The following is a 25,965-nucleotide window of genomic DNA, read 5'->3' as shown; positions in this document are numbered from 1 at the left end:
TTTCTTATGTTCAATTTCTTGTTTCGTATTCCTTTTGTTGTATGATTGTGAATCCTCAAACGCTTTTGGAATTATTTATCTTATTTTTTATCAAAGTTAAACAAGAACAATGATGTTCACGACTGTGAGCGTGAGGCAGAGAACGTTAGCGCTTATATTTGGCACAAATAGAAAACTTGAATATATGAATACATTTAAGAATGCGCCTATTATGGCTAAAATACATCACTCCAAATTGACATGTGAGCTTTGAATTCTACTTTTTTTAAGGATATAATAAAGATAGAAGATAAGGATTTTTATGTTCTTGCAGAATCTTTTCGCACAGATAGTTGTAAAATTTATAAAAGATATTTAACGACAGTATCAATTTATACTATTAGAAACTAATTTTTTTAAGGCATTCGTAATAAATTTGTTTCTTTTTTATCAGTTCCATTTATTTTGGATTTTAAGTAGTACCAGATGTCACTGGTACCTATGTTTAAAGATGAAACGAACGTTACATCTTTAGTTAATTTAATTACAAGGAATATAGAATGATGAATCTATTGAAATTTAATTGTTTGGTCTATCATTTAAATATTTATCAAGACACTTCCAATGTTGTCGCTGTATCATTTATCCGTGTTTCTCGTGACATAACCATCTTCTCTAAATCATGTGGCAAGTTCACCCCAATTAAAGCAGACAGCGCGCTTCTCCTTGGTACACCAGCATCCTTCCGCTTTTTTCGATGCACCTCACTTATCTTCCTCTTCTTGGGTTCGTTATGACGTTGAATATGCTCTATCAATCTCTGCTTCGACGTAAGTCCCATGGAGCATATGTCGCAATAAAATTTTTCTCCGAGATGAAAAATCCTCATATGCGACTCCAAATTAGATTTGAAATGGTAGAACCGATGACAATTGTCGTACGGGCATGGCAGAACTAATCTGTCCTCAAGATGTATTTTACAGTGCTTTCTCAGTCCGTATTTGCTAAAGAACACCTTGTCGCAAGTGTCGCATGTATAATCTGAAATGAAAAAGTTCGCTTCGTTAGATCGTATCCTTTCGATATTTTATTTTTCTGTAATACATACTTCTTATATGTTGTGTTCTGTGCGTGCGTAGATGCGTAAACTTATCAAACTCCTTCGAGCATTCGGGACAGGAATAAGTCTTGTGTGCCTTTCGGTGCCGGGTGTATTTAAGGAAATCCAGGTAACTTCTATTACACTTGTTGCACTTGTAGACCACGTTTGCCGAATGTACAGTTGCCTGATGCTTGGCAAACTGATGTTTTTTGTTGAAAGTCTCGCCGCACTCCTTGCAGGTGATCTTCTTGTCGCCATGCATCCGCGTGTAATGACGTTTCATACCGTGGAAATTGCTAATTGTCAACGGACATTCTGTGCATCTGAAATTGACACAATGGCATATATATTAATACACTGTCTGTAGGTTTCGAATGAAATGTATGCTAACGTATATACAAACTTGTATACTTTCTTCACAGGATTATGCGTTTCCGCGTGCCTTTTCAAATGGGATGAATTCGTATACGATTTTGTACATCCCGGATGGCTACACTTGTAGGGTCTCTATCGCAGATTGATTGGTCGTTAAACAATTGAAATATATCGCATAACAAAATCCCTTTCGCGTTCACGATTGCTTTACCTCTCCTGTATGCGACCGCATATGCCTCTCCAATCTGGAAGGTCGTAAAAACACAGCATTGCAATCAGGATAACTGCATTTGTGCGTTTTCCGACTTGTCTTGTTTTGGATATCGACATCATGTCCTTTCTGAAGATCAAATGCAACGTTATCGCTATCCTGGTCTCCCATTCGTCCCATCCTGACGTGGCTCACTCCAGTGTTTCAATTAATTAATACCTTTTAAATCAAAATAGGTCTAATATTAACAACATATCATATATATAAGTATATAACATATATAATAAATGCAAGTCGACTGTTAAAATCTTCAAAATTTAGTCTTCCGAATTGGAGAAGCCACTTAACGAAATATTAATTCGCCGATTTTACTTGTGCCGAATTTACTTATTTATACATCCAACAATAGGATAACTTAAACTACATTTTACGTGTAGATTTACATCGGATAACCACGTGGGGAACGTTCCTTTACTGACCTTTGCGAAACTTGATTTACACAGCATGTGAATGAGAATTATTAAATAGGATGAAAATACAGAATAGGATAATTAAAGAAAACGTCGCTCCTATAATTTTCTCTTAATTAATTATCACTGCTAGTAAAATTGTCACTTTGACGAGGTTAGATAACTGAAACACATCGCGCGATGTCTGCTCACTGCTGATTGCACATAACCTCTTTCGGTCTGAGCACGCGGCATGCCCGTGCCGACTACTTGCGCATGCGCGCCCGACGATCGTGACGCACGTGATATTCAAACTTTTTCAAAGTGATCCTTCCTTCGATTCACCTCGTCACATTTTCAAAAAAGCCCGTCTACATAAGTTCGCAACACGCAAAACACAAACGTGGACGCAAGATGACGTTTCACCGATACGCGTTCACAATTCGGCGACACGCGACGAGTTTAATTCAACTCTATTTTCCGCGTTTGCGGCAACTGCGTCGACCAAGTTTGAAAAATAAAATTTTTAATTATATATTTAAAGCAGTATGAAATTTTATTTTTACACTAATTTATTATTTAAAATATTTAAATAATACTTGCTATCATATATATGCTTGACATTTTAAAGTAACTGCCTTTCGAAATTATACATGTAAAAGTTTTCTTATGTTATTTAAAAAATATTTAATTGACGATTGACGATTTGTTGTAACGTAACAGTTACACTGTTGAGTAGGAGATTAATGTTATTTGCCATTTTATGTTTAGCAGAAAATGATTTGCTCTCCTTTAACAGAAATTTCTTGAATTTTTCGTATTTTCTTTCCCTCTCTCTAACTGTAATTATATATATCTGTTTTTATTTTTTAAATACAGAAGTATAAAGTGCGAAACACATATAGTTATAAAGAACAGACCCGTTAATAATAAAAGCTCTCTTTGTAACAAACTTTTGGATGTCTCATATTGTTTCTTTTTTTCGATGTACAATTATAAACTTATTCTATTTTAAATATAGAAAGTGTGATGTATAGTCCTTTTTATATGTAGAAGTCCAATTTAATACTTCAAATTTACACTTTTATTTTGAATATTAAAAGCGCGCACTGTTGTTCAATACTTTTAATAAGTATTCAAAGTAAGTAATTAATCACTATTCCTAGAATTAAATTTTTAAGAGGTGCAGCGGTAATTAAAAAAAAACAAATTTAATGACATTGAAGAGAGCCGGGATTACAATTAACGTATATGAATCACTATTAAAAAAGAACACTATTAAAAGATAAATTAATCGCCTTAATTAAGTAAGTCAGATGTTCTAAAATATATGCAGGCCCAAGGAACACTTTGTTTCTTATTCGATCGAGATGACGGAGTTTGATTTTTCTCCGAAGTCGATAACGGGAAACGTCACGTCCGCTCTTCTCGGACACGTCGGTCGTAATAAATCGACACGACGCATGATATGTGCATTCGCGTTTAAACTAATTGGAATGCTACGTGCGCCCGTTGGAATTCAGGTCGCCGAAGACCATGCACAACTGTAATTGGGTCAAGCATGTGCCCTATGCTCCATCGATGTTTTGTAAAAGCACTTTTTCTTGGGGTTTGCACCATCAGTTATGATTCGATTACATTACACATTGGAGTCTTTTCTGAAGTATATATAATATGTATCTTTATCTTTCAACTGTGCATTATTTAAAACAAATTAAGTTTGGGAGGATGCTCGAATTTTTATTTCTCGCTCCATTTTTCAACTCACTGCATTTTTCAACGAAACATTTTTTGTGTGCTTGTAGAGGGTAGAAAGAGAGAGAGAGAGAGAGAGAGAGAGAGAGAAAGAGAGTGAGAGAGAGGGGGGAGGGAGGGAGGAAGGGAAGGACTTATTCTTCTTATTTTATCCCATACAGTGTATTACCGAAATGTCAGACTATTAAAAGATAAGACATCCTATATATTTGGTGAAAGGAATTTGCAGAATGACGTAACACACGCGTAATAAATGTAATGAATGAAATTTAAAGAATTGGATTTCGTCATCGCCAAGTCGGCGAAAAAGTTGGCGAGGTCAGTCATCTAAAAAAGGAAGATATTGATATTTATTGATCGAAGCATCTGTCGTTAATATCAAATCTTAATATAAAATATAAAATCAATTAATATAAAATCAAAAAGCACAGCACTGAGATGTAAGAAGACTAAATGTGAAATATTGTCGTGGAGATTAACGACTGCTTGGCGACTTATTTCAAGCGCGCTCTAAACAGGTCAGACAGAATTTTGCCACTTAATCGAATTTTAGAGATTGGCCCTTTTCGAGCTGTGTGTAGCGGTTTTTCTTTCTTCTCAGATGTGATAGGATGATTTTCGATTATTTTAACGTCGGCGTATGGACTGCAATTACTCTTGGGCTTCGCATCTCAATAGCTGGGATTAGGGATCATTATGAATTTACGAAGGGGGAAGGATGAAGAGAAGAACGGTTAGAGAGACAGAGAGAGAAAGAGAGAGAAAGAGAGGAAGAGAAGCCAGCTATTTTATCCCCACCTCGAAATCGTTGAGGGCTACGAGCTACGAGCCACGTGATCGACCAGCAGAATTCGCGGCGTCCGCCGAAAATCTAAATCCGTCCGAGCCGGGGAAGAAGAAGAGACCACCGTCTCGGCCTGCGCGACACGAAACAGCCGCCGCGAGATAGTTCATAATCGCCCGTGGTTCGCGACGGATCGATCGAGGGATCGCGCGCGCGAGTGTGAAAACTCCGCGCGAAACCTCCTTGCTCTCACAATTCTCATTTTCGCGTGCAAAAAAAGAGGATAAGGAGAAAAAGAAAGAGCAAGAGAGATAGAGAAAGAAACAGAGAAATCGCGGAGAGGAAGATCACTGTTTCCGCTCTCCTTCCTTCTGTTCCCCGGGAAGACGAGAGAACGTCGGCGAGACAACGGCGGCCGATTCGTCGTGAAATCACTCGAGGAACATGATCCGCGTGGACGAGTCAGATCCAGTAGGAGGTAAGAGAAGAGGATAAAAGGAGTGGGGAAACTCCTGAAAAACAAATATAAGAAGACGGGGAAGGGATACGTCTCGGTCAAGAAACGCGGGAAATGCGCTCGCGGGGAAACGCGAAACGTGCGCGCCTGTCAGCGCGCTCGGTGGGACGGCGCGACTTTCGGGAAATCGAAAGGGGCGATTATTTTATTGCTCAAGTAGCATCGATATAATTTATATATAATATTCGTTGTCGCGTTCCAATTTCATCATATTAAAACTGACGAATATTCACTTTTAGTGATACTGAAGAGACGTATCTCGTATGAATTTCCACGCCTTAAATAAACACAGAAGCGGAAATCGCGGTTATTTTTGCGTATTTACAGCATCGGAATTTGAACATCTCGAAACTGAAGTTTTCAACTTTTACTTACTGCGTCCCGCGTGAAATTGAAAGTGGCGGAAGATCCTTCTAGAAATGGAAATGTTGAGATGTCTAATAAATAGAGATAAATAAATAAAGATAATTATAATATTAAGAAGAGAGAGATAAAGATTAGTTTTTATTTCCCGTAGCTTTAAAGATGCTAAAGGGCTTCAGGGTAGAATCAGTAAAACTTTTGTAGGGAAAAAGAGAGACTAAGAAATTAAAAATAAAATATACAACATTAAGATATGCAACAGAATTTGCTAACGAGAAAAGATACAGAATTGTCGGCGAAGTCTTAATGAAAAGTTGGCGCCAAAACGAAGAGAACGGGGCGCGATTCTGAAAGTTGCCTTCTGCCTTTTTCCGCCTTCAAGATACCGGCGCGGCCGCGCGGCGCGGCCGCGCGGCGTCGTCGCTCGGCGATGAAATTGAATGCCAAACACCTACTCGCCCCCTCGCATTCCGTCCTTCTCACTCAGCGCCCGTCGCACGCCTGTTTTCAGAGATCGAGCCCAGCTTCCCCTATAGAGATGTAACGATACGCCGAGGTGTCGAGTTCAAGGACGATTATGACATCCAGTCGGAGCTCGGACGGTGAGTGATTAAATCCGTCGATCGGCGGATGCGTATAGATGCCTGTGGGTCGTGCCAACGGCGTGTCGATCACGCGCGATCGATGAGCTATTAATCTCGATACAACCGGGGAATCTAACAAAAGGGAAATTTCCAGGAAGTCGACACGCGCGCGGAAAGAACGATTTTGCTCGAAGGTAAAAAAAAAATGTAGATCTGAAAATGATTTTGTTAGACCATCAAAATAATTTTGTTGGAAACTCAAAAATGATAAGTGTTACTGTAAAACGTTTTGATATTCTAGCAATTAGCTGGACTTTGCAACAAAATTATTTTGATGGTCCAAGAATTATTTTCAGATCTGTATCCAGCAAAATCGTTCTTTCCGTGCGGGAACGAGGAGATTACGTCAACGCAATTAGTTTAATTTACTTTTAGAGTACTAGTTCTATGAAATCCTAACACACTCTCCTGATCTGGAAGTTCGTACAAAAAAGTAGGTACACAGATCATTTGAGACAAACGCGCTTACGCTCCTTCTTACTCCACATCCGCCTCACTTCCCTTCAGGTAGAACATAAAGTCAAATGATATCATAATAACGTTAATTCTTACTATATTTGTGACTTATAAATGGCAAATAATTAAAGTCATAATGACGTCCTTATTTATGAAATCATTTGACTTCATAATTGACTTCTGTATTCTACACCTGTACCTGGACCCGCTTTGGATGAAGTAATATCCATTGATGATTAACTCCTGATTAAACCGCGGTAGTCCGAATGCAAATATTTGACGTCCTCATCGTGTGGCCTTCACTCGATATATTCGGGTATCGAGTGTTTAATATTCTCCACGACAACGATACTAGAGCTCTGCTGTTGGCCCGCTTCCACAAAATCGTACGGTAGTGACCAGAATTACAGGAATGTGCTGTTGCCGTCAGGTGCACGTCTGTGGAATGCGGCGCGGAGCTGATAAGACGAACACGCGCGGGTCTCGATCGTTCGCGTCGGCAATCAAGGACCCGCGGCGATACGCGTCTATAAATAAATATCCGTTTCCCTCGACCCGTGAGTGAAACGTTACGCACGTCGAACGGCGGCGTTCCGACGTTGAGCTTGGGCGTGCCGGTGCTCTTGACACCGGTGGTGAACTCGGGCCCCGGTTCGCCAGCGCCGGAGAATGCGGCTTGACAATGAATAAAGAAAGCGTTTGCCCTACGCTCTACGATTTCAAAGTCGTACACAAACCTCTGCTGTAAGAGAGTGCGGGATTGCTCAAATAAATTGAGAATTTCGATTTTCCCCGCGAAATTGGACACTCGCGATTCTGTCGCCGATCGAGAGTTACTTACTTTCCATCTCCTTTCAAGATATCTGCGTGTCTCGCAGAAATTAAATGCCAAACACGAGTTTAATTTAATAATGCTAATAATAGAGCAAGAGCGAAGTAACAGTGTCTCCTGGTAGAAAATTTTATAAACATTCAGACGCGACTACCCTCACCTTTAAAAGAGGAGCAACCTAATTAGCAATGACTCCACGTTCTCGAATTTAAAGGCCGCTCTCTGTAACGCGATTAATTAATAAATTATTAATTTGAATGTACCGATAATTAATATGTAGTAATAGAATTTAATTAACGGCAATTACGTTCGACATCCGTCGACTTAGATACACTAAATTCAATGATTCACTCACTTGGCCTCGTGACAAGTATGTTGTATTCTGCCTTGTGCTGCCAGGGACATGCTGCGGATGTACAGCTTTGGCAGATCTTCCAGTGTGTTTATCACTTTTTACGCGTAATTTGTTATTACCTAAGAATCCGGTTCCAAGGCGCGATGTAGCGTGATTTTGTACACTGAACTTGCTACTCTAGTCAAAGGAAATTCTATTCAATTTTTACATAACTATTTTGTGTACAAGCCAATGAACTTTAATTACTTCGTTATATATGTAGATTTAAAGTTTAAACTGATTCACAGTCGCCTTCAATTGATCTGGTCCATTAATTTCAGGGGAAAATTTGGAATTGTTTACCGATGCAAGGAGAGAACGAGCGGTTTGATGCTCGCCGCGAAAGTGGTGAACGTCATGAAGAAAGAGGACAGACGCGCCGTGCAGAGAGAAGTGGACATCATGCGACGTTTACAGCATCCACGGTTGATTCAGCTGTACGACGCCATTGACGCGGGGAAACAGATATATGTCGTTCTAGAATTGTACGTTTTTTCTCGCGGACGAGGCAGCGACGTAGGGAGCGTAAAATTAGAGAGACGCGCGCGCTGCGGGATTACATTTAAATTTCCATCATTTAAGGATCGACGGCGGCGAGCTCTTTGAGAGAGTGATAGACGACGATTTTGTACTGACGGAACGCAGCTGCGCCGTCTTTATGCGGCAGATATGCGAGGGAATAGAATTCATGCATAGTCAAAAGATCTTGCATCTCGATCTAAAAGTGAGTCGTTGAATTGCGTTGATATACGTATATTATTTCAAATATTGTACAAGACAAGAAAAAAATTGGTATTTGAAAATTGAAGGGCTCCCTGGAAAAACATTGCAACCATCATTTTTATGAAAAGTGATATATATTTTAATGGAAAATATTATTGATTGCTAAACATATGCAGGAAAAATCTGTGATAAAATTTAAAAAATATTAGATAAAACGTTTTTCCAGGAAACTCTTTAATTATACTTTTTGCTTATTTATAACATGCTTATTTCTAAATTTTTACATTTCTTAAGATTTTTAAAAAACTGTTTATCAGGGAGGAATTTAACTACCTATGTAATCTCTCTTCTTTTTTTCTTTATGTTTGATTATTTGTAAATTATTTAAAATATCTGCTGTATAGCCAGAGAACATCTTGTGCCTGACGAAGGAAGGTAATAGAGTCAAAATCATCGATTTCGGTCTAGCGAGAGAATATGATCCGAGTAAGAAACTGCAAGTGTTGTTCGGAACACCTGAGTTTGTTGCCCCGGAAGTCGTAAACTTCGATCAAATTGGATTCGGCACTGACATATGGAGCATAGGTGTTATTTGTTACGTATTGTAAGTGTACGATCCTCTGCATATTAAGGTACCCACTCATAGGCGCGTCATTTAACGCACGCGTCATGCATTATAATTTATAACAATCTTTCTTTATCGGAAACAGTTATAATTTTAGGTCCTCACTAGGGCACGAACTTTTAAACACAACTGACAACAAATGCGATGACGCTTTTGCAGTTGGATAAATTCAACTGTAAACAGTCAAACGCAACAGTGCTAGAAGTCACTAGCACCATGGCAGAAATAATCGGTCCATAGATCTTGATTCGACGTTTCTAAATATTGATTCGATGTCTATAGACATCGAATCGACGTCTACGGACCGATTATTTGTGCCTCGGTATATAATCTAATTATTTCTCAAATGACGCGTGACGCGTGCGTCAAATGACGCGCCTATGAGTATGGTACCTTTACAGCTTTCCCCGTGAAAGATATATTATACATCGTAACCGATCGAGACCGCTCATGTAACTAATTATTGCAGATTGTCCGGTTTATCACCGTTCATGGGCGATACGGACATAGAGACAATGGCGAATGTCACTATTGCAAAATACGACTTTGATCACGAGGCGTTCGCCGAGATCTCGGAAGACGCGAAAGATTTCATAAGATGCCTTCTGGTGAAAGACAGAGAGTAAGTATAAATATTTCTGCCACGTTTATACATACATATGTACATGTATATATTACTCTTCTGTGTTTTCAATTTCTCTTTCCCTCCTATTACTCTTGTCCTCTTTTCAGTTTCTCCATTTCTTCTTTTTGTAATCTCGTCCCATGTGTCTATTGCTACTCTCTTTCTTCTAAAGAAGAAATTCCTTCTGTAACGCTGTTTAAATTTTCCTCTTTCACTCGTTGTGAGGGTGTGTGTATGGCTCACAAGCAATCCGCGCTTATCACGGCTAATCTGACTTCCATCATGTCTTATTCCGAAATGTTCTACTTTGGTGAACACATGTATCAATACCTATGAATTTTTCAGGCTATACCAATTAGAGAAAAGCGATTCCATCTTGTAATTAATTGCGTCCATTGCATTTCGTGATAACTCCAGCAAAATGTACATCGCTCCGGCGTTGTATAGCAATTAAATTTTTTGTTGCATTCAAGAAACAATTTTGTTAACTCGAGAGCGTTCAAGTATATCAAGCGAACATGTCGGGATATAAAACTACATCATTCGTCAGACAATTTATCGAGAATTTTGCTTTCGGATGTACATAACGCGACATACGCACATTTGTATCCGATATTCGAGCCTATATATATATGTCGTCATTGTACTCTTCGTCCATACATTTTCATCCCTAATCGTTCGCCCTCGGATCGCGGAATCTCACACGTGTCTCTCCACGCGACGAGGAAAAAAACGCACTATCGAGCCTGGGACACATAGAGCACGACCCTCCTCACGACGAGCCTTTCGAATCTTTCAGAAAGCGAATGACGGCGGCGCAGTGCCGGGAGCACCGCTGGCTGGCGCGAAAAACGAGCAGGCCCAAGAGCGAGAAGGAGATCGCGGGATTGGCGGCGGCCAAACGGATGGCCTTCATCGAGAACCGTCCCGTGCCCGTCGGTGTCGTCGACGATAACGGCAGAGAGGAGCTGGACGTCACCAAGGACAATCTCAGACTGTTCGTCGAGCGTTGGCGGGAGCATCCGGACAGCCCGTACACGATCGTCGACTCGTATCACTCGTTGCCGAGGAATCCGCTTCGCCATCGCGACGAATCCGTGTCCCTGCGGGGTCACAGCCCCTCTCCCTGCGACAGCCTTCGCAGCAGCAGCACGCAGTCGGAGATGGTGACGACGGACCCGACCGCGAGAGACAATTCCAGCCACCTGTTGTCCGTGCCGAGTCTCAGCTTGTCCTTGGAGAGGAGAGCTTCCGAAGGTACGGCCGCGCGAAACCGTCGTGATCCCGCCAGCCAGATCGCTCTGGCCGAGGAGATCATCAAGCTGTCCGAGCACCTGCGCTCGATCGCCATGGGATCTGCGCGGATGAACGAGGGAAATAACGGGGCCACGACGGAAGCTGCGCCGCGATCCATCCAGAGACCCGGCGACGTTGGGAACAATCGCGATATCTATAACTCGAAGAGCAACGTTAAAGTGACCGCGACGTCTCACGTCGACAGTGAGACCAACGAGATCACGGAGAAACTGTCCAATATTACTCGACAACGAAAGCTCAACGGGACGACCTTCCACAGTAGCCGTAATTTCGACAGATACAATCTCGATACGAATTTCGGTAACGTGTTTGTGGCCCTGAGGAGAACGAGCATCGGCGACAGCGAGACGTCCGACAGACGGAGGGATTCTCGAAAGTATTCCCACGAGCGAACGGCGATCGAGGAGAGGTTCAGCGGGGAGAGGATCGGCAAGAGGTTCTCCGCCGGCGCGGAGGATATGGACTTGACACCCCCGTGGCGGCGGTCGCGAGTGAAACGATCCTTCGGCGAGACCAGTAGGGACGTTCCGCGGATATCGAATTTGCGGGATCTGCACAAAAATCTGAATCTGGACGAGCCGGGCAGCGCCAAGGACCTGCTGTTGCACTTGCTAGGCGAATGGGATGAGGTCACCACGACGTCCTGCAGCGGCGGCGGCGGCGGCGGCGACGGCGGCGGCGGCGGCGGTGGCTGCGGCTGCGGCGGTGGCAGCGGCGGTGTTGGCGCCGGCAGGAAGTCCGTGAGCCTGGATTGGTGCGCGGCCGACACGATCGCCAGGAAGACGATGAACTCGTTGGCGGAGTACTTCCAGTCAAAGCAAAAGGAAACAAAATCTTCCAACGTCGCGTCATCCACGTCGCCGTCGATATATCGTTGAACGATACGTCCGTCTCGCGCTCGCTGGCACTTGCGAATTTCGTGGATCGGTCGCAGACGGATCAGGAAAATGCGCTGACATTAACAATCTCTCTTTGTTTCTTTCCGATCATGAACTTCATTTCGGAACAGTTAGGCGCTCAAGATAAAATACACGTCAAACGCCTGGGGCAATAATATATTTGGTAGATGAATTATAAAGATTAATCTATGAAAATGCGAACCTTCGATTTTTAAAGTTGGAAATTGATTTTATAATCATTCAACCTCTTCCAGTTTAATTAATTTATTCCTTAAAGTCTTGGAAGAGCGCTGTTACAAATGACAAACAAGTATATTTCTTATTTCTTATTTAAATAACTATAAATAAATTTTTAAGTAAATTTTTAAGAAGAGATTATACAAAGAAAAAATAATTTTTCAAATATATCAAGAAGGATGGATAATAAAAAAGTAGGTAATGTCGAGATATCTTACTGTCTGCTTGTTTATTGGTGACTGCTTGAATCTTGGATTCACATTTATTTCTGAAGATTTATTTTCGTATCGAAAACAAGACAGAATATCTTGTAATTTCGTGACATTTCATAAGTAATGTGTACATAAATCGCTACAAAAGTACAAGATTGTAGAGTATTAAACTTGAAATAAAATCAACTCTGATGGATATTTGTACACGGAGAGTTAAATATAAATAATGGAGAAGATGGCTTTACGTAAATGAAGACTCTGCGAGCGACAAACTTATGAATTGCTAATAAAGTCTACGGTTACACTTTATACTCTACTCTAACAATAAGCAAAATTCTCGATATAGCTGAGTACCATCGACACACCCTCCAATTAATATTTTTATATATTTACGTTAGGACGACATTTTTATCAAGATATTATCTGCCGTGTTGATTCGATAATCCCTTGAAAATTAATAAATCTATCGTGACGTTTTTAATAACAAGAATTCTTCGTTCCGAATTCGAAAATTTTTTTCTTACAATAATTTTTAAACGCGTTCCAAGGAAAAATATTTATATTTAATTATATTTAATGTACTATTATTTTTATTTATATCTAATACATTTAATATTGTACTATTATTTAATAATAGTAGTATTTAATTATATTTTTGTGTATTATAGCAATATTAATTGTGAGAGACGCAATAGATTAAGTCTAGATTTTTTACTAAATATGTTGCACAAAATTTACAAGAGAGCTAATTGAACTAATATATACATTCACGCACAATGTTTCTCGTTAAATAAGCACTGTTCATATATTTTATATCTAATATAAATCACAAAATACACTCCACGGGAAAGTTTCCACTTGCTTTGTCCACACACAACTTCCCCTCCGAATATAGCGAATAGATTAAGAAACTGATTAGTCTTCTTGCTGTAGGAAGAGACCGTCTGCGGGAAAGCTTATAGAGCACGACTGGCTGGAGGCTGCTCTGGAGAATCCGATACAGAAGCACCGATTGAAACGCTATGTCATTAAAAAGCGTTGGGTTAAGGCCGTTAACACTATCTTGGCATTGAAACGGATGGGCGCGCGTCTAGACTTCGACTCAATCTAGTATCGGAAACGACATTGTCCGTAACTTTCCAAGCAGGACAACACAGGAACAGATCACAAAATAACGTCAAAATGGTGTTAAGTTGAATGATCGTGAATGATCGACAATTGATTTTTAATAATTTAAAATAATTTTTAAAATTTTGATTCTATTTTGACGTCATTTTTACGTCATAATGACTTTTTGTTCTGCTTGGGCTGACGATGACGATGTCACTCTAAATTCGTTGAAGTGAGATTTCATTAGCGCAAATTTCATTATAGCGCATAGTCAAAATGCGACCACCCTCTTTGAAATGAGATTTCACTTTAACTTAAAGTAAACTTGAGTCACTGCAGTTAACAGAGACTTTTTAACTGCTAGTAAAGTGACTTTTTTACTCTAATGAATTTTAAATAGAATATAGGCTTCAAGAAATAATCAAATATAGTGAAGTAATTGCCTATGAGGAGGGGAATCTTATAAATGCATATTAGCATCGAAAGATATTAAATTGTTCGTCAATTTAATTTGTTACAAGTCTCCAGCTTCATGCAAAGAACTGTGTTTCTGCACAAGATCGACAAACCGTGCGGCATGCAGATCGTGTGTGGTTGGATATTGTAACGATAAGAATTTCACGCACCGTACATCCGTGTCGGCTCTCACTAGGCAATTACTTCACTACATTTTTTACTTTAGTAAAGTTACTTTTCATTGTTAATATAATGAATTATTTTCTACCGTGTCAAAAAATGTTCACTGCTTCTACTGCAGTTAAGTAATCACTTTTCTTGCGGTGGATCCTGCAACCTAAAATCCGACATACGCGTTTGAACGAACAATTATACTGCAGAAATAACGCAAAGCATACGCAAAAATATACATATGTATAGCATATATCGCACAGACGATAAATGTTTATTTCGTACAACCACTCTAAATTCGTTGCAGTGAAAATTGTCACTTTATCATACAGTGAAAAGTCGAATTTAGGGTTTTCACTACTATACAATGATTTTCACTGTACGTAAAAGTGAGTTTGCCACTGCAACCATGTCACTGTTATCATGGCAGCTGTGACATTTTTCACTGTTTAATAAATGTCTAATAAAGTGAAAATTTCACTTTAACAAAAGTTAAAACTCACTTTTACGTACAGTGAAAATCATTGTATAGTAGTGAAAACCCTAAATTCGACTTTTCACTGTATGATAAAGTGACAATTTTCACTGCAACGAATTTAGAGTGGTTGTACGAAATAAACATTTATCGTCTGTGCGATATATGCTATACATATGTATATTTTTGCGAATGCTTTGCGTTATTTCTGCAGTATAATTGTTCGTTCAAACGCGTATGTCGGATTTTAGGTTGCAGGATCCGTGACAGATAATGGACAAAAGGGAGAGAACGGAGATAGCGGATTTATTCAAAACGAAACAACGGAGGCGCACAATTCCGCGGCGTAATCACTTGCGCGATTGTGGTTGAAAACGAGGTCGTATTCCCTATTGTCACGCGAAACGATGACTGCTGAATGAAAAACATCCGTTTATTCCGTACAGTTAGACGGATAATTTGTCAGCGAGATAAATTGCAGCGAGTACATTCTTTATCATTATATAGTGTGATTGAAATTCAATGAAATTGGATTTTTTTTCGCAGGCTGCTTTACGTGGGTATAATTTGAATTCACCTGAAATATTATATCCGCATATATAAATATATATATATGTGTGTGTGTGTGTGTGTGTGTATATATGTATATATTATCCATTGTGTATATATATATTATATGTGTACTGTGTATATATTTTTTGAAAATACCACATTATATGTAAACGCGCGCGAGTATGAGATAATATGTATCGATATCTTAATTATACAAGTTTAAAAAAAGTGTTTTTTTAAATTACTTTAAACCAAACTACATGTTTCTTGTAGATTTTTGATTACTGAAAACAATGCCGCAATTGAATTAAAATTTTCTAGCACGTCTAAAAAACATAGGTTCTAAGATAATTGAGATTTAATGTCAATATATTAATGAGTATACTTATATAACATCATTATAAGCGAAAAATTTGTTATCTTAGAAAAATCCTGTATTTAAATTTTTTATAACATGGCTAAAAGTAAACAATTAAAATGAAAACAAAAATGCATTTTATAGGGATGAACAATTAATAAATTAATTCTCATTACTTCTGATCAAAATTTCAAAATAGCTTTAATCTTCTTTGCAAAAAAATATAAAATATTGCCGAAAAAACTATTTGTTGGACATTAAATCTTATCAATTATCTTGGAAACTTGCCGTGATAAAATTTTTTGGCTTGCGGCATCGTTTTCAGCATTCAAAAATCTAATAAGAAACACCTAGGTCAGTTCAAAGTAGTTTTTTGCTGTAAACTAGTGTTATTTTTAAACAGATCAGTCTTCAACAATACTACAAAATGAACGAGCATATATAGTATATATGCTTATGCAAAATTAAAGTCATGCAAACGAATCGCGCGGCGTATCTCTTCCGCGAAAAAAGAAATCGAACAATCGCGATTTATAAGCTTCCTAGAAGGAGAATACGATCCGTTCGAATTGCGTGAGTCACTCATTTGTATATTTAGCTAATAGCTATATACCTCCACCCTTCCTCTAGATCTAGATTCGACGTAGATACGACACGATTCTTGTTTGCGTTATATCATTTGCACAGAACAAGATTTGCGATTGCAATAGTAATTATCACAACGCTATTAACCTATTTAACAAACAAATTAATATACATATGTATACGTAATTAAATTAAAGTAAAATTATGGAATTAAATAATATATATATGATAAAATCGCGAGGGCATTTATTGTTAACCGAGATTATTGTGTAATTTTAGCAACTTTTTAACTGTATAAGTTATATTAATTTTGCAAATTAAACTAACAATTTTAATATATTATCATGTATTAAATATATAATATATACATATAATATATTTTAAAAACGTATTTAAAATATTAAATAAGCCATATATAATTAGAAGAAGTTATTTAGAATAATAAATATTAAATAACTATTTTACTTGTTTTTATTTAAGATACATATAAATACGTATTTTAAATAATATTATTTTAAATATTATTGTCGATCAAATTATAGCATGAGAACGTGATTCGTGCATCTGTGCTAATCGTGTATTATATATGCCACATTCTTCATCTGAAATTTGTGGATGTAGTCCAGACAAGAATTGAAAAATTGGAATACCATTTCATCAGCAATGTCGCAAAATAAATGAGATCTATTTGTTCACAATTTGTGCACGTAGCACGATTAGCACGGTCACGAACCACATCCACGTTCTCGTACTATGATTTGATCGACAATGTTATAAGATAGACGTGGTACGTAGTTCCTTTTTTGAAAACATGGACGTGGGACGCTAGTGTACAGGGATGATCGTCGGTCCCATTCAAAAAGCCGGCGTGGCCCGCATGGCCTTTCTCACGCTTCTGTCTGGTCGAGCAAATATGTGATCTGTTTACTAAATGTTTCAATGCGCTTTTGACGCCATAAAATATATTTAACATGGTAAATGTTTTTTTTTCTTTGTCAATAGATCAGAATAAATTGCGGTTGACGTTAAACTGAACTATACATATACAGGGTAATGTCAACGCAAATGACATTTCTAGGTTATACGACACTTCTGTGGTATCTTAATTCTGAATATGCAAACTGCGTTTAATAGCAATTAATATTTAAACTAAAAATATATTAGGTGATTAGTATAATTTATGAATTTTGTTTTGAATAAAAATGATAGTGTGGTTGATTCGTTTATGTTTTAGGGCGAGGATGTGTTGCAAAATTGGAGTCCTTACGCCAAAGAATACAACCCTTTAAAGGCAGGCAGTATCGATGGAACAGACACGCAGCCTCACGACAAGGCTGTCAGCCGGGCGATGCTGATGCACTACGAGCCACCGCACAATCTGGAATCTAAGGTGGAAAGGACTATTTTTGTAGCTAGGCTTGGTCCCAAAATCACTAATTATGATCTGAAAGAGGTAGACCTGTCTTTATAAAACGATAAACTTTTGACAATTTTATACGTATTATATGTGTAATTGATGTAAACTTTAAAATGTTATTTAGTTTTTTGGCAAATATGGAGATGTCATTTCTGCGAAGGTGATAGTGAACGTGGTGACTGGACTCTCTCAAGGGTACGGTTTTGTGGAAATGAAAAGCGAGGAGGAAGCTAGAAGAGTTTTGAGACGAACTACCGATGCCACATTAAAGGGATACAAAATATTTATCGATTACGAATGCGGTCGCAGCATGAAGGGATGGAAGCCGAGGAGGCTTGGTGTGTAATCAGCAATTAAATGTATGTACTAGATGGACAAATGTCAAATGTTTTCAATATCTATAATTTTTCCAGGAGGTGGTTTCGGTGGCAAAAAGGAGTCGGGGCAATTGAGATTCGGAGGGAAGGACAGACCGTTCAAACGACCGATTGTACCTAATGTTTTAAAGCCGAAAAGATAAACGGCCTCTACTGTGACATTTACGACACCACCGTTTCCATCCACCGTATCTATCTTTTTATTCCTACCTCTTCATTTATTATTTCGACACGTTAATAAAGCAACATACAGAACGCGTACGTTCTGTCATTCTTCGGCAACTTGAATAGCGTTTACGTCGATTAGTTTCTACCACACTGCTCTCGCGCTCTGTTTTAACGCCGCAAACTTCGATAGGTCCAGTATAGAAATTTTACAGAATATTTGATGTAACTCGCGCAACGAATCGCGTCGTCGAATCGTACAAGCCGCGCGCGCGTCGTGTTTCATCTCTCGTCGTAAATCGCGCGTTAAATCTTCGAGCGGTGGTCTCAGAGACACTCACCGCAAGATCGTATTCGCGTTCGCCGGCAACTTTATACCGCATCACCGCGGTCTCCCACATCACCGCCGCGCTCTCCATATAAGGAGGCACCTCACGATTCGACACAGCACCGAGCTTGAGCTTCCAATATCGACGTCAACGACGGTGATGCTGATAAGGCAGCCTTCTTCCTTCCGCGATTTAGGCGACCCCCGCCACCCTTCAACAAGGTCTCAGTTCGTGTCAAGCCCACGGTCGTTCATCGCGGCTCCTATTTTGTCGCTCAGACCCTGCCCCGATTTCGCCCCGACGGATTGCACGCCTGCAATGCATTTTTTTCTTCGCGGCGAGTATTGAGTCGCAAAGGGCATGTATCGACAGCATAACTGATACGTTTTGACGCTCGTCGAAAATAAAAGTTACAGATGTACAACATTTTTTTACCTCGATTTTTTTTAATGTACAATTGTAATTATGATGAAAATCGATTCGATTTGTTTAGATTCAGAAAAGCATTATCTTGGATGTAACGTATTATAAATATATTGATACGCAATCGCAATAGAGGATAAATTTTTTTTTATAAGTTTACGAAACTTGATTAATTACATTGTTATAGAAAAGATCTTTTATCATACGATTTCTTTCAGGAGAAACGCTAATGAAGTATCCGTATTCATTACTGTAAGTTCCTACAGAGATCTTTAACAAAAAATTAAAGCGTAATCATACGCACATTAATACTTAAGACTGATAAATTGCACACAATTACTCGTGTAATTATACGCGAGCTAGAAGAATGGAATCTCGCGCTAATATTTTTCATACCCTGCAATTTAAAAGACCAAATTCTCAGCAGTCGAGTGGCTTCTCATCGTTGGTCTCGCGGACCAGCCGGTTCACCATTGTCAACAGCCATCGGGAGGTGGGGGCGTGACACCGTAACAGGCCTACTTTTGGAGCAATCGTCCGTCGAATTCCGGCGGAAGAGAGCTGAAGAGCCAGCCGGAGGAGAGTCACCGCCGCAGGAGGAGTTGGAAGCGCGGCGCGGCGTGCCGACTCTCCGCCGGCGAAAGACACGAAAATAGTATCAACCAGGATCGTATCACTCCCGGTAGCCCGCGTACGCGGATCACCGCTCTATTAATAGAAAGGGGGAGAGAAAGAGAAAGAGGAAGAAGAGCGAGGGAAGAAATGAGAGCCGCTCTAAACCGGAGCGGGCACGACGCCCGAAGCACCGCCGACGTCCGGCCGCGACGACTTCGCGGACCTCAGAGCGGCTCAGGCTGTCGCGGACTCCACATTCCACCGGGACAAGCTCCTCCTGTGCGTGTGCGTGTCTCTCTCTCTCTCTTTCTCTCTCTTTCTCCCCCGTCTCCTCCTGCAAAGTGTGCGGGACCCTGTTTCTCTCTTTCTCTCTCTCTTCTCCGTCACGATTTCACCTAGTTGGGCTACCGTGAAAACTATTTACACGCGCGCATATACGTCCACGTACACACGCTCGCGCACGCACACATACGCGCGTGCAAGCACGCCCGTACTTGTCCACACGCACTGACACCACCCCGAGTGTAAGTTCAACATTTTTCATTCTGTGCTCGATAATCTCGACTATCTCTCTCTCTCTCTCTTTTTTCTTTTTCTCTCCTGTCGTCTCTTATCAAGGGCGCGGCGCACCCCCTCGCCTCTTCTGGTTAGCTCTTGTTCCGGAGAACATTCGCGATGGGCCGCGTGTCTATATATGCTCTTCCGGGGTGACTGCTGTGGACGTGAAAGCGACGTGGTATACGATACGAAATAATTAACTCGCGAAATCTCCGGCGGAAGTTCTCCGCTTCAACAATGTTTACATTGCCGAAGAAGTCGCGATTGCGTCGCAGCGGAAACGACTTGGCAGAGTCGCTTCAGCGAAATTCTGAGGAGATACCGAGAAGAATCAATAGACCACGTGAAATTACTCGCTAAGAGCATCTTTCCTTTTTAATGTTAGGGACTCTCGGAACGTGAAAAGTGAACGACATTCTTCCGCGGACTGCGCGACGGCGATCAGCCAGTGAAGATCTCGTGAATACGATAGCCGTGTCCGCTCGAAGCGCGACTCTATCTACTCGCTCGCAGTGGAAAGAATCGGGCGCGCATCAGTGGAAAATTTTTCACCTTCGGTGGCGGCGGACGGTGCACGTGAACAATTACGTGGAAAAGTTTGATTGATATAAGAACGCGTTTGGATATTTTGCTACCTTTACGGCGTGGATTAATTAATGATTCTCGGAAACTTCATCCGTGGATTCCTCGCGTGATCCAAAAGATTATACACCCTTTCCAAATTCTATCTCTTTGCATCTTTGTTTTCTTTCTTTGTACTTTCTTTATTTCACTATTTTCTTTGCTGTGTAATATTCCTTTTTGTTATATTACGTAATTCGCACTGTCGAAGTTTCGGGTGAAAATCCTGTGGCGAAAAAAGAACGACCAAGGCCTCATAAAATCTATAGTAAAACTTGTGATATCGGACGATAACGACCGGTTTGAGGTAAAAGACGTGTTATTTTTTATCCGATTGAGAAGGTTGAAATTTAACAGAGATTTAATTTTGAGCTTTGACTTCAAAATCTTTTTCGCGATCGCGACAAATAACAATTGGTATGATTAAATTGCAGAATTGTCAATCGCGTTTTGGAAATATTCCGATGGGGGTTGGAGGGTGGGGGGCGTAATTAAGAAACGTCTGACGGATATCTCGTGGATCTTCTTTATAACGTTCCAAGGTATTTTGTTTCCCGATCGTCGTCGTCTAGTATTACGAACCGCCGCGCGATTTCGACGTTCTCCGTTTGCGCGAAACGGTACGGCAGAAACGGCATGCAGAACACGGGGAACCGACGAGGAAAGGAGAGCGGAGCGAGGGAACGAGCGTGTTGTACCACTAAAATTAGAGCGACGTGACAGAGAAGGGGACGGGCTCCTTATAGAGCTTGTGCACGACGCCGGGAGCTTGCGGCCAGGGTTAGCAAACTGGCATTTTCTCTTTCTCGCCTCGAAGTATCGGATTACTTCGGGAACGTCGGTGCGCGCCGTCCGGCCCATTCAGCTTCGACTTTCCTCCGGATACCCCTTTTCCACGCAAGGTTCGGCCAAGCGCGAGCAATTTTTGTACATCCGCGGGTCCCATCCGTTTGCGCCTCTCGTGCCTCTTTCCCCGCGGGCGCTCTCTCCCTGCCGCCCCTTTTGCCGCCACCTCTCTCGCCCGGCCCTTCCGACTTCTTCCTCGTCCACACGACCTGTAATCGGTGAGATTTTCGATTTTCCATCCCTCGATCCTTGATCCTCGCCCGTTTATCTCTCGAATTTATCATCGCGTCGTTAACGAGTGGTCCGACCGAGATTGTTCATGCGGAATTGATCGTGACGTGCTTATCATCTCGAAAGCTGGTACCAGTACCAAGTTACACGCCTAGTTGAGTTATAAAAGCTGTGACAGCCGTGTTAAACGCAGAATTCATTTTCCGATTTTACTGCAAGAATATCAAAAGTGTTACGCGACGCGATATAATCTGAATTACGCAACCCTTTTCCCGCGCAGTGTGCCGCTTTCGTCGGAACAGTGTGATCTAATTAGCGATACTTAACGTGAAAACATATCCGATTATTTAATCGCTCTGCTTTAAAAATCTCTCTGTATCTCTCTCTCTCTCTCTCTCTCTCTCTTTCTTTCTATCTCTCTCGCCGTCTGCAAATCAACCTCTGGTAATCAACATCTCGTTTTTGTGTTGCAGCGCTTTAAACAGCCACCAACATGTCTGACGACGAGGAACAATACTCGTAAGTAGTCCACCGATTGTTTACACTCTCGAGCCAACGCCGATCAATATAAATTATTGTCCATTATTCACGCGTCCGCAGTTCTCAATCGCTTATTTTGAAAACTGATGCAATTCCAATTTTCAAACAAAGTTCACACTGAGAAAAATTTTTCGATTGCACGAACAAGTAGTATACACGCATACAAAATGCATTCTGATCATACCAATTAGAATTTCTCTTACGATAATTGCATTTCTGGTTATCTCCATTGGAATGTTCCGTCTCGTCTGGAATTTAATTTAACTATAAATGTATAGTTTCGATTTGTTCCCTTTGTCGAATCTACTAGATTTCCAATTAATCTACTAGATTCCAATACAAGCAGATATTTTTTACAGTGTATACGAATTCTGACGAGTGCGCGAAAAACGCGTATACCAAAGACTCGTCTATCTTTATCTTGTTTTTTTTTCTTTAGAAAATAGATTTGCATAATTTTCAAGATAAACGACTTGTAATAAAAAAAGTGATATATCGCCGCTCTCCGAGATGAATTAGTAGATCGTAATACGAGGGAGAAGAAGTGCCGAGATATGCGCCAGAGTGACTTCCAGACCCTCCGTGAAATCGGATCTTTGGCGAAGCCGAAGTGCGATAGGCAAGATCGTGGCACACGATCGCTGATCGTTGATCACATTGATCCGTGAACCGAAACCGAAAATCCGTGCGAAGTTTAAATATCGCCCACGTAAGGTTGAAAACCATGCGCCCCGTGATCTGTACGCCTCGTCGTGTTCTAATGTTTCATACATTTGTCTAACTTTGCCGTCTCGATGCCCGCCCCTGCGTGCGTCACGTCCCAATCGCACCCACGCACGAATCCCCTAATAAGCACTCGAAGCGAGACTCGGCTGCTCCGGCCGACTCCTAATTGTCACTCGATGACACTTTTACGAGCTTGCATAATTATTTTTTTTTTCTTTTTACATGCCTTTTCTCTCTTGCATTGCCGCCTCAAATTTTCCAGAGCAATTTTCCGTCGCGTAAAATTTAAATGCATATTTTCTCATTAAATTATATAATTTAATTATTTGTTTTTATGAACGTTTATGAACGTTTTTGAGAAAATTTGCTTTCAGATCGGAATAAAGAAGAGACGAGATAAAATTCAATAAATTCCCACATATAGCAAATGAGAGTAAAACCCTGAAGTCAATTATTTGCATTTATCAAAGGCGCAATCAAATTGCAAATTCTTTGTCAAGTTTATATTTTAGGGTAAAAGTAAAGTACAAAAGTTTGCGCAATAATACGACGATATACTAACGAAAATAAATCTTTTTTTGTCTGTGTGAGAAAAAAAGCGAAAGCTTTAAACAAAACCCTGTAAGAGTCTAAGCCCCTAACTCTCAAAAAGCGATACCGCCATGAATCTCTCCCCTTTCACCCCGCCCCCCTTTTTTGTTACACGTTCAAACGCCCCGATCGCCCATACTGTTTCCGCCCTGACTAAACTGTACTTTTTTTCCGTTTTCTCTTTTGCAGCGAGGAGGAGGAAGTCGAGGAAGTGTAAGTGTTCACTTTCGTCAAATGTTTTCCCGATTAAATGCTTCCCGGTATCTTTCTAACGTACGACTTGTCTCGTTTTTCTCATTTCAGGAAGTAAGTTTCGGAGGCTTGTAACGAGCGCTGTATAGCTACTGCGAAGACGCGATCGCGGCGAAAATCTCCGGTTTCGACCGCGCGATATTACAAAGTTTTTCAAGTAGTTCGCCTCTAGCTCAAAAGTTTAAATCAAGCCCAGACAAATCCGATTAATTTTTTTTCTCTCTTTTTCTCTGCGAAGATAGGAACGCGCGTTTGTAAAGTATGGCGGTTTTACGTTTACGGGCGGAATTCGGCGTTTTGTCGAGAAAGATTTTATCGAGATCCGAAAAGCGAAACCAGAGTTGCTCTTCTCTCTTTCTTGGAAATGTCGCGTTGAAAATATCGTCAGTCCGAGGTGCTCCTCCTTTTCGTAGAACCAGAGCTAATCGAGTTACATTAACGAACGCGCAACGATACGCACGATGAATCGATAGTGACAGAGGAGCGTGTAGAATAATCGCTTGATGAAGAATAATCACTTTCCGAAATCTCGTTTTGCGCCGCGCGCAGCACGCCAGATATTTCTCTCTCTTTCCGACTGTGATTTATGATCTCCGTTCTTCTTCTTTCTTTTTTTTGTTTATTCACTCCCTGTCTCTCTCTCTGTCTGTGTGTATCTCCACATACAACACACAAAACCAACCAACCAACCAACCAATCAACCAACCAACCAACCAATCAACCAATCAACCAATCAATCAAACCGACCGTCACTCGTCATCGACCAATCGGCTCGAATCGGCCCGCGCGGTACGATACAAAAAATGTCAAAATCGAAGGCAGCCGGAGAAGAAGACCGAGTAAGTTTTGCACACGACAAATATGAACGTCTCTCTCTATCTCTTTTTTTTACGGCCAATAAATGGTGTACGTTCACGCGCTGTCGTCAGTGTCGTTTCTTTTTTTTTTCTTCCCCGCTGTCTAATCGCTGTTCTTGTCTTTGTTGTCTCGGTGTAGTCTTTAATTGTTCGTCCATTTCTCTGTTTCTCTTTCTCTCTCTCTCTCTGTCTCTCTTTACTTTATTCTCATCATCTCACACGCGTTGTGCCGCCGCAGTCGTTTACTTTTGCATAGAATTTTTTTGTAGCGATACACTTGCTGGCTCTATCTCTATCTATCTATCTGTCTATCTGTTTTCGCTTCCCTTTCCTCCCACATCTCTGTCTCTCCCCGTCTCTTTTTTCTTTTTATTTTATTCTACCTCTCTCGTCGAATTGTTGTTACACATGGAAGAAGAACATCGCTCTACAAAACGCTCTCATCCGAGTCTATCGGATTTTTGTTTGCGCCACAGTACACGAAAGAGCACTTTTTATTGACGTTCTTCTTTCTCGTGTAACATTATCTCAAAAAGAATTGACGCGCTGATGTATCCCCCCTCCCTCTCCGCCTCTCTTTCTCTCTCTTTCTCTCTGTTTCTATTTCAACTTTAAGTAAAGTACAATACATTCTGTACCGCCGGTATATATTCGCTGTCTTCTCAACGTCTGTCTTGTGTCGCTGTTCTGCGTCGATGGATTAAAACAAAAAGAAAAAAGAAAAATAAATAAAAACTGAAAATAAATAAAAAAAGAAACAGCAATGCTATCGCGCTTTTTTATGTATATACACAGACGACGTACACGCATCTCACACGTACACATTATCTCACGTATATGAGAGACCACACGTGACGTACAGTACGTTATCATAAAGACCCTTCACGGAAGCACTTTCGACACCGAGGGTTACCGAAGATGCAGTTGCAAAAAAAAAGTACAGACACACATTTCACACCCCGCACTTTATTTCTCCACATGCCTTTATCTTTGTCCTCGTCGTGTCTGCCAACGTCGTATCTGTCGCCTAATATATCAGCCTCTGTTACCCGCATTATGGCAAATGGGCAACAAAACGTTTCTTTTTTTCTTTTTCTTTTTTTTTGGCAAAAAGCGCTACGAGATTCCCCCGTTGAAGAGAAAATAACGACGAGCCGCTTAATTGTTGAAAGCAAGCGATGCATTACGTATATATATATATATATATATAT

The 25,965-nt window shown here is 40.5% G+C and overlaps 4 protein-coding genes and 1 long non-coding RNA gene across 16 annotated transcripts in view; 3 read left to right on the top strand and 2 right to left on the bottom strand.

Annotated features, from left to right (window-relative positions):
- Positions 1-418: 418 nt before the first annotated feature.
- On the bottom strand, positions 419-2,373 carry LOC105453686 (zinc finger protein 888-like). 2 transcript variants are annotated; one of them, XM_011695846.1, is made up of 5 exons: positions 2,147-2,373; positions 1,668-1,887; positions 1,485-1,588; positions 1,088-1,404; positions 419-1,020 (listed from the first exon to the last, which is right to left on the bottom strand). In XM_011695846.1, exons 2-5 carry the CDS (start codon positions 1,845-1,847, stop codon positions 590-592), a joined length of 1,032 nt encoding a protein of 343 aa, XP_011694148.1. In that variant the 5' UTR covers positions 1,848-1,887; positions 2,147-2,373; the 3' UTR covers positions 419-589. The 2 variants fall into 2 exon arrangements, with proteins under 2 accessions (XP_011694148.1, XP_011694156.1); XM_011695854.1 differs by lacking the exon at positions 2,147-2,373 and having other exon boundaries at positions 1,485-1,586; positions 1,668-1,886.
- A 1,644-nt stretch (positions 2,374-4,017) lies between these two features.
- LOC105453655 lies at positions 4,018-7,076 on the bottom strand. The gene is made up of 2 exons (XR_974895.1): positions 6,835-7,076; positions 4,018-4,198 (listed from the first exon to the last, which is right to left on the bottom strand). It is a non-coding gene; the product is annotated as an uncharacterized LOC105453655 (long non-coding RNA).
- Positions 4,787-12,424, top strand: LOC105453658 (probable serine/threonine-protein kinase DDB_G0278901). The gene is made up of 8 exons (XM_011695801.1): positions 4,787-5,133; positions 6,047-6,137; positions 8,143-8,346; positions 8,444-8,585; positions 8,989-9,188; positions 9,679-9,831; positions 10,634-11,791; positions 11,864-12,424. Exons 1-8 carry the CDS (start codon positions 5,100-5,102, stop codon positions 12,027-12,029), a joined length of 2,148 nt encoding a protein of 715 aa, XP_011694103.1. The 5' UTR covers positions 4,787-5,099; the 3' UTR covers positions 12,030-12,424.
- Positions 12,425-16,803: 4,379 nt separating this feature from the next.
- LOC105453641 (U11/U12 small nuclear ribonucleoprotein 35 kDa protein-like) lies at positions 16,804-18,288 on the top strand. 2 transcript variants are annotated; one of them, XM_011695783.1, is made up of 4 exons: positions 16,804-17,180; positions 17,441-17,659; positions 17,784-17,961; positions 18,037-18,288. In XM_011695783.1, the coding sequence occupies exons 1-4, from the start codon at positions 17,178-17,180 to the stop codon at positions 18,141-18,143; spliced, it is 507 nt and encodes a 168-aa protein (XP_011694085.1). In that variant the 5' UTR covers positions 16,804-17,177; the 3' UTR covers positions 18,144-18,288. The 2 variants fall into 2 exon arrangements, with proteins under 2 accessions (XP_011694085.1, XP_011694078.1); XM_011695776.1 differs by having other exon boundaries at positions 16,886-17,180; positions 17,748-17,961.
- Positions 18,289-19,664: 1,376 nt separating this feature from the next.
- Positions 19,665-25,965, top strand: part of LOC105453592 (troponin T) — a 14,067-nt gene continuing 7,766 nt past the window's right edge. For 3 of the 10 annotated variants that reach the window (XM_011695754.1, XM_011695748.1, XM_011695741.1), the window contains exons 1-2: positions 19,730-20,056; positions 22,262-22,307. In XM_011695754.1, the coding sequence (XP_011694056.1) occupies positions 22,282-22,307 (26 nt within the window). In that variant the 5' untranslated portion in view covers positions 19,730-20,056; positions 22,262-22,281. Of the gene's footprint in view, positions 20,057-21,497; positions 21,614-21,796; positions 21,918-22,261; positions 22,308-23,834; positions 23,863-24,715; positions 24,737-25,965 lie in introns of those variants that run through there. The other 7 variants (XM_011695695.1, XM_011695701.1, XM_011695764.1 and 4 more) reach the window with 6 other exon arrangements.

This window comes from Wasmannia auropunctata, unplaced genomic scaffold (assembly GCF_000956235.1).
Source record: "Wasmannia auropunctata unplaced genomic scaffold, wasmannia.A_1.0 LD336106.1, whole genome shotgun sequence".
Taxonomy (NCBI): Eukaryota; Metazoa; Arthropoda; class Insecta; order Hymenoptera; family Formicidae; genus Wasmannia; species Wasmannia auropunctata.
This window is presented reverse-complemented; position numbering and strand designations above follow the sequence as displayed.